At 34.1% G+C, this 7,500-nt stretch overlaps 1 protein-coding gene across 1 annotated transcript in view; it reads right to left on the bottom strand.

The window, feature by feature from the left end:
- LOC137625453 (uncharacterized) overlaps positions 1 to 7,500 on the bottom strand; it is a 77,503-nt gene that overhangs the window by 53,822 nt on the left and 16,181 nt on the right. The window contains exons 4-7 of the mRNA XM_068356363.1: positions 5,692 to 5,938; positions 5,471 to 5,623; positions 5,101 to 5,175; positions 4,766 to 4,895 (exon numbers count right to left, since the gene is read on the bottom strand). Of these exons, the coding sequence (XP_068212464.1) occupies positions 4,766 to 4,895; positions 5,101 to 5,175; positions 5,471 to 5,623; positions 5,692 to 5,938 (605 nt within the window). The remainder of the gene's footprint in view (positions 1 to 4,765; positions 4,896 to 5,100; positions 5,176 to 5,470; positions 5,624 to 5,691; positions 5,939 to 7,500) is intronic.

Genomic DNA, 7,500 nt, shown 5'->3' with positions numbered 1-7,500 from the left:
ACCTATAGTCTCCCCCGAAACCCCCCTCCTCGGCTAGCAAGGATAGTTAGGTTACAGCGACCAAAGAAACTATTGAGTTTGAGCGGGACTCGAACCCCAATCTGGCGACCACCAGTCAGGGACATTACCACATCAGCCACCACAACCCTTAACATGTATTGATTAGCGTGGATTTTCATACACTCAAATATAAACAAAGTTTGAAGTCTCTGTGATAACGATGTCCAAAACTTATGGCTGATTACACGAATTGGACATTTTTCTTGACCTTGACCTTTGACCTTCACCGTTCAAAACTTGATCATTTCCATCCTTTTACATAAGTTAATCGGTGCAATTTTCATTACTTAACGATAAAAATTGCGGTCAGGAAGCTATTCACAAACACACACACACACACACACACACACACACACACACACACACACATAAACAGGGGGTAAAACATATCCTTCCAACTTCGTTGGCTGAGGTAAAAAATAAATAAATAAATAAATAAAAACACATTCAAAATGCAAAAAAAAAAAAAAAAAAAAACCATTCAAAATGCAAAATTTCTCCATTCTACGATGCACAGTACATTACAGTACAGCAGATATTACTAAATGGTCTGTACAATATAATCCCATCAGCCTATAACTGAGCTCACTTTTTCGTATTTTATATTGCATTCGTTCAAGCTTCTGTCGAACCTCTTAGCTTTTACATCAAAGTGAAATTGTTTGGGGAAATCTTGGGTATTTCTGCCCTGGGGAAATAAAGGGCTCGAGGTTCTCCGCTCCAGTAGCTTTTAGCTTTTAGCTAACAGGGATTATACACAAACGCACAAACACACATACAGCCCTGCACTGTTAAAAATTTGCCTTAGAAAATGGTAAGAATCCTGGAATAAGTGTTGCCAAGCATTTACCGTTTTAAAAACTGATATATTGACGTAAAGAAGTAATTTTACAGGTACCAACCAATAAAAGATAATAACAAAGTAGTGCAAAAATTACGGTCTCCTGTATCTTACTGAAATGCGGTTGAAAACAGTACATTTTTACGAATAATTTCCGATTGTGGTTGGAAAAGCATGATACTATAAGCCCAAGGTCTCCAATGGGGAAAAAAAGCCCAACGAGCAAGTAAATAAGGAAATGGATAGATTATATGAGATGTAATACATATAAAGAATTCAAGATATCTGAAGATTAGCAATAACATTAAAATAGACAAGTAATTTATAAATTACAAAGACACTTTTGTCAGCCTGTTCAGCATAAACATTCGCTGAAAATTTTAACATCTGAATTGCCACCGATTCACCTGTCTAATTAGGAAGATCATTCCACAATCTGGTCTTAGTTGGAATAAAACTTCTTGAATACTGTGCATAGTATTGTACCAACCGTGTTTCACACAATTGTACATAATTCCTTTTGTATATATTATGCTTGTATCTTCGCTCTTCCCTCGCACTAAAACGAACATGAAAATTCATGTCTGGTTTTTCCTCTGTAATATTGTCTGTCTTGTGAACTTATGTCCTGTTGCCTTGAGGTTTTGTATATAAGGAGAGAGTTCTACAATAATATAACTCAGTCGTTTCCAACCTGCCTTTGAGTTCACAACCTTACTTGGCGCCGTCACAGTATCGAGTCTTACGATGGAAAGGGCGAGACTGTTAAAATTATCTGCCTACCTAGTACTGCGCACAGGATGGTACTGTCTGTGGAGATCTGAATGCAAAGGATGGTCAAAATTATAAGAATAAAAATGCATAAGAAATATAATAGACAGCAAATTCAGATTAACGAGTGTCAGCAGCTCAAGAATAGACAGGAAAACAATACTCGAAAGAATGCTGAATTCAAGAATAAAAAAAAATTCTTCAAAATTGATTGTACTCGAAAATCTTGAAAGACTTCCTTGAAACCATATTTTTTTGTGCAGCTGAAGAAGAAAATATCGAATGTGTTTCCGAGATGTAAATTTACAATCAAGAATCGCACCTTAAATATTAAAAGTGTTGTATATAGTTAAAGAAACATTATCAATGCAGAGATAGATGCTGAGAAGCCACTGCCCTTGACCTGCTTGCAATAACTTTGAGTTTGCTAAGGGTTCAACTTCATGCCCAATAATTTGCACCACGCACTAATTTTTAGATCGATCTATAAGTAATTCAGGAACTTTGAATCTACATTCAGGATAGAGAGAGTAGCATTATCTGCATATGAAACGAGCTTGTTTTGTAGGCTAAACCACTTATGGGTCAAGAACACCACCCTAAGGAACACCAGATATTACATCCTTGTAGTCATCATGGTGCCCATTAAAAAATACTATCTGCAATTTATTATTCAAAAAGTCGATAATGATGCAAAGAAAAGACCCACCTACTCCTATCTGTTTGAGTTTGAAAACAAGGGCCTCACGATTAACAATGTCAAAGGGAGTAGCAACATCTAGGCTCATCAAACGAACTTCCATACCACAATAAAAGGATTTCTGTACAGCATTGGAGATTGTAAGGAGGGCATTACTTGCTATAAATCCTTTGCGAAATCCAAATTGCAAATTAGTAAAGTTTATTACCCCCAGAATACCTATTTTGACGTTTTGCCCAAAAAAGTTAAACTTTATATTATGACCTTGTAGAGAGAGAGAGAGAGAGAGAGAGAGAGAGAGAGAGAGAGAGAGAGAGAGAGAGAGAGAGAGAGAGAGAGAGACTATATCAACAGAATATACATTAGACAAAAATGAGTTATTCCATTCTAAGGAGATTTCGAGATGAAAATCCTGAATCCTTTCATGGAAAGGAAATTCTGAAATAGTTTAGAAGCCGGGTGTAATATCCGAGCTGATTATTAAAGCAGTTTACTCTTTTTTTTTTTAATTTGATCTGCATTAGACAGATAATCTTCTTCCACTACTGCTTCTCCTACTCTTCCTTCATTATTATTATTATCATTATCATTATTGTTATTACTTATATTGGTTGTTCTAGAAGAATCCTTTTCTTCCAATTATCACTGACATTTCATTATATTCAGGAACATACATTTAAAAATATATTTTTTCGATATATTGTATATCTTTTATCATATTTCACTCACTCATTTGATAACTATCCATTTTGTCCCTACAAAACCTCGTCTAGCTAAGGAAATTTTGCGATCATTCCTCTCCTATTTAAGTCGTAAAATTAGTATCAAATATTCAAAGAGTCCAGTTTTCGATACCTTAACAACAATGGAAGTCATTACTAATATGCTATTATTTAACTGATTAACGCTTTTGCAAGCTAAAATCACTAGTTATACCACCACTTGCCTTTAATGTACAGCTTCTAAAACGTTTACAACGGTTCCAGAAGGCTAAATTCACTGCCAGGTCTTTGCTCAGACAGCCTCTATAACGTTTAAGGCGCTTTCAGACTTCCAGAAGGCTCAAATCACTGGCAGTTCTTTCCTCAGGCTGGCACTACAATGTCTGGAATGCTTCCGGAAGGTTAAATTCAATGGCTACAACAACACATGCACTCTCTGCACAGCCTCCAGTATACTGGAATTCTCATTGCTATTCCGCTTTGCATTGAAATTCAACGGATGTTCGTGTTTGATTATTGCCTGAATTATTGCATTATTACTGGCTTGGTATTCGTTCAGCTTTGGTATCATGGAGTCCTGTTTGAATGTTGGTTTATATGCATCTGTAGGATTAATCTGTTGATCTATTGCGTTTGAACTGGGTCATCCTATGCAGAATAAATCTTCTAACATAAAAAAATTTTCTTTTATTAATATTACTATTCATTTTGCTATTCCAAGCCGTTTTATACTATGAAAGATAGCCTAAACACATTCGACCGTCTATCAGGTGTAGTTTTGGGTTAAGTTGAAACATTTTTTTGAGCGGGAATATGCTTGGACTATTAAAGAAAGGGGATCTAAGTAAAGTGTTTGACGTGCTATTGATGAGCCTATATATATATATATATATATATATATATATATATATATATATATATATATATATATATATATATATGTATGTATATATATATATATATATATATATATATATATATATGTATGTATATATATATATATGTATGTATATATATATATATATATGTATGTATATATATATATATATATATATATATATATGTATGTATATATATATATATATATATATATATATATGTATATATATATATATATATATATATATATATATATATATATCATGGCAGTTCCAATAATGGGAGGTAGCTACCATCCAAAAAGAGACAGAAGGTGATTTTTTTCCTCTATGTTCCTCCTTGCCTGACGAGTGACTCCGCCGAGTTTGGATGGTACTGCTAGGGTGCCACAGCCTACCCTCCTTCATCTCCCACTACAAATGAAGCTTCATATGCTGACTCCCACACTACTACTACCTCAGCGGTCACCCTGAGGTAGCAACGGAGCCTATCACATGCCAGGAATTTGTATTCCTAGCACACACTTTCACCTCTCTCACATCTGTGGCAGACTGATAAGGGTCTTAACGAAAAGATACCTTGAACATAACTAACTTTATTTAAACATGATAACGAGCTTCTATACACGCACTTAAGGGCAACAATGTCATAAAAATTCTAACAATGTCAAACATGTAATGGAGAACTTGAAAAGGTTTATTTATTATCAGTGCGGGAGAGAGAGAGAGAGAGATAAAAAAACGTGTATGAAATACACGTGAGTTACATGCTTCCCCCTTAAAAATGACATACTATACATGTGAAATAGGGTGAACCATGATAAATACCGTATTTGACGAGAACCGTGGCCGTTTGGAGAAGTTCTGGACAGAAGATTTTCGGGTACGATGTGAGAAGGTGAGCATAGACATCCGTGGGTGGGCTGGTGTGGAGTGTGAGGTCGGAGGGTCGGTATGAAAAAGGTTTTGATGAATATGAGTCTCTGCTGACTAAATTTCGTTGTCCCACATCAATCAGGAGGTAGAAATCGGTGAGGAAATCCACTCCGAGTATTGGCAATGTTACGTTGGCAATGAGGAACTTCCAATGGCCGTTGTCAATTACATACAATAGTGTGTGTCCTGTACCTGTGGGTGGTGATCGCAGATCTGTTGTTAGCTACCAGGCGGACGTCAGCAGGCTTAGAATGACTACGTCGTGTCCTGGAGAGTTACATTGGTAGAAGGGAATTGCAAACACCAGTGTTTACCAAACACCACACACCTGTACCTGCATCATTTAAAAAGGAAAAGATTAATAACAAGGGAGGCCACCGCTAAAAGCCATGGCCTATTTAGAAGTTTTTTGGCCACTGTTAACTGTCTACACTTTCCCTTGCAGCAACCCAAAATCTGCAGCTGATGGGAGTCAGTGAGTATCTGTAGAGGTTGTTGGTTGGGGCATGAGCGAGGGGGGTATATATGTTGGTGGTGGGCGACTTTTTCACCGCTTCAGTACTTCACAGGAAGGGATTCTGTGTCTTGGTGCGTTCTGTCAGCTTCGTTCGGTGTTGAATGGTTGTCTTCTTCGTCAGGAATGGAAGCGTTGATGGAGGTTTTGAAGATATTGACACAGGATGGTGGCGCGTACAGATTCGTGCAGGAGTCGTATCTAATGGTCACAAAGTAGGTTCACTTCCCGAGGAGAGTCTTCTGCAGCAGGTTGCAGGCAAGAGATACCGGTCATTTCCCTGAGGGAGAGTGAAGCCTTTTGGTCCACCAGCAGTTGGCGAGAGCTGAAAAAGGTTAGCTATATGGGCGGCTGGCAATGATGAATACTGCTCCAGGAGGTACGTTTTGAGGGTGTCATACTCTATTGGAGCATCCTCTTGGTCATAAAGCCAGTCACAGATTGCCAGGCAAGTGTCCCCGGGAATTGACACGAAGCTATACAGTAGTCTGTTTTGCTGCTTGAGCGAGTCATGCCCTTAATGGGAAACTGATTTGCAATACACTGAAACCTAGCAAAAGCTTCTCTACTGGCGAAGGACTGCCGTTTCATTGATGCAACGTGAGTAAAACCTAGTTCGCTGGGCGACATTGTGAAGGAGTAGCAGGCAGCGGTGTGCAGGAAGGTGGGTGGACTGTATTTAAACAAAATAACGAGCTTATATACAAACGGTTGAGGGCAACTATGGTACAAAAATTCCAACAATGTGAAATATGCAATGTCAAGCTTAAACAGTTTTTTTTTTTATTAACAGTGTGAGAGAAATTGAGAGATAAAACAAAAGCAATAACATTACAGTGTATGAGCGTGTATGAAATACACATCCGGTATACATCCATCCTACATGTATGTGTTTACATATAAACATCTAAAAGTGATATGCACCACATTACTCAAGCAAACTTTATCTTGTATCTTAAAAGAATCTGAAGACACTTTGCGAAACCTTTCCTTTTGCAACATTAAAGATTATATGTGAAACAAAGTTTGTAAATAAATTTAGCCAACAAAGTTTTTGAGCTCTGACTGGACTTAGACGAACTACTTACTGTATTATGGCCATTAAATAAATCAGATTATTTTCTCACATTTCAAGTTTGCTGCGAAAATATAAAATGCAAAATAAGTAAAACTTCAGGAATACGATTATGTATATTTAAGTATATGTTTCACTTTTTGAGAGGTAATCCGCTCTGACTATGATGTTTTTATTTCAAAAAAAAAAAAAAAAAAAAATGTTGGATTGGGTATTAAGGATTAGCCGAATTCTTTTTTATAAGAATTATATGCCAGTGTCTACTATTAAATATAAGTATACAAAAATGGTTTATGTATATATATATATATATATATATATATATATATATATATATATATATATATATATGTATATGTGTATATATATATATATATATATATATATATATATATACATATATATATGTATATATACAGTATATATATATATATATATATATATATATATATATATATATATATATATATATATATGTATATATATATGTATATATATATGTATATGTATATGTATATGTATATATATGTATATGTATATGTATATGTATATATATATATATGTATATATATATATATATATATATATATATATATATATATATATATATATATATATATATATATGTTGATATAATCATTTATTATATTTATATTTTATATTCATATTATATATATATAATATGTATATGTATGTATATATATATATATACATATATATAAAATATGTTCATATATGCTTATTACCTATATATATAGCTCATACATTTATATATACACGAATATATTATATAAATATATATATATATATATATATATATATATATATATATATATATATATATATATATATATGTATGTATATAATATATATATATATATATATATATATATATATATATATATATATATATATATATATATATATATATATATTCGTCTATATATCTATCTGAATATTTCACCACCATGTTTGACATGTCACGAACACTAGTATACTTATA

This window comes from Palaemon carinicauda, chromosome 32, assembly GCF_036898095.1.
Source record: "Palaemon carinicauda isolate YSFRI2023 chromosome 32, ASM3689809v2, whole genome shotgun sequence".
Lineage (NCBI taxonomy): Eukaryota > Metazoa > Arthropoda > Malacostraca > Decapoda > Palaemonidae > Palaemon > Palaemon carinicauda.
Note: the sequence above shows the minus strand (reverse complement) of the source record. Positions and strands in the feature narration are given on the sequence as shown.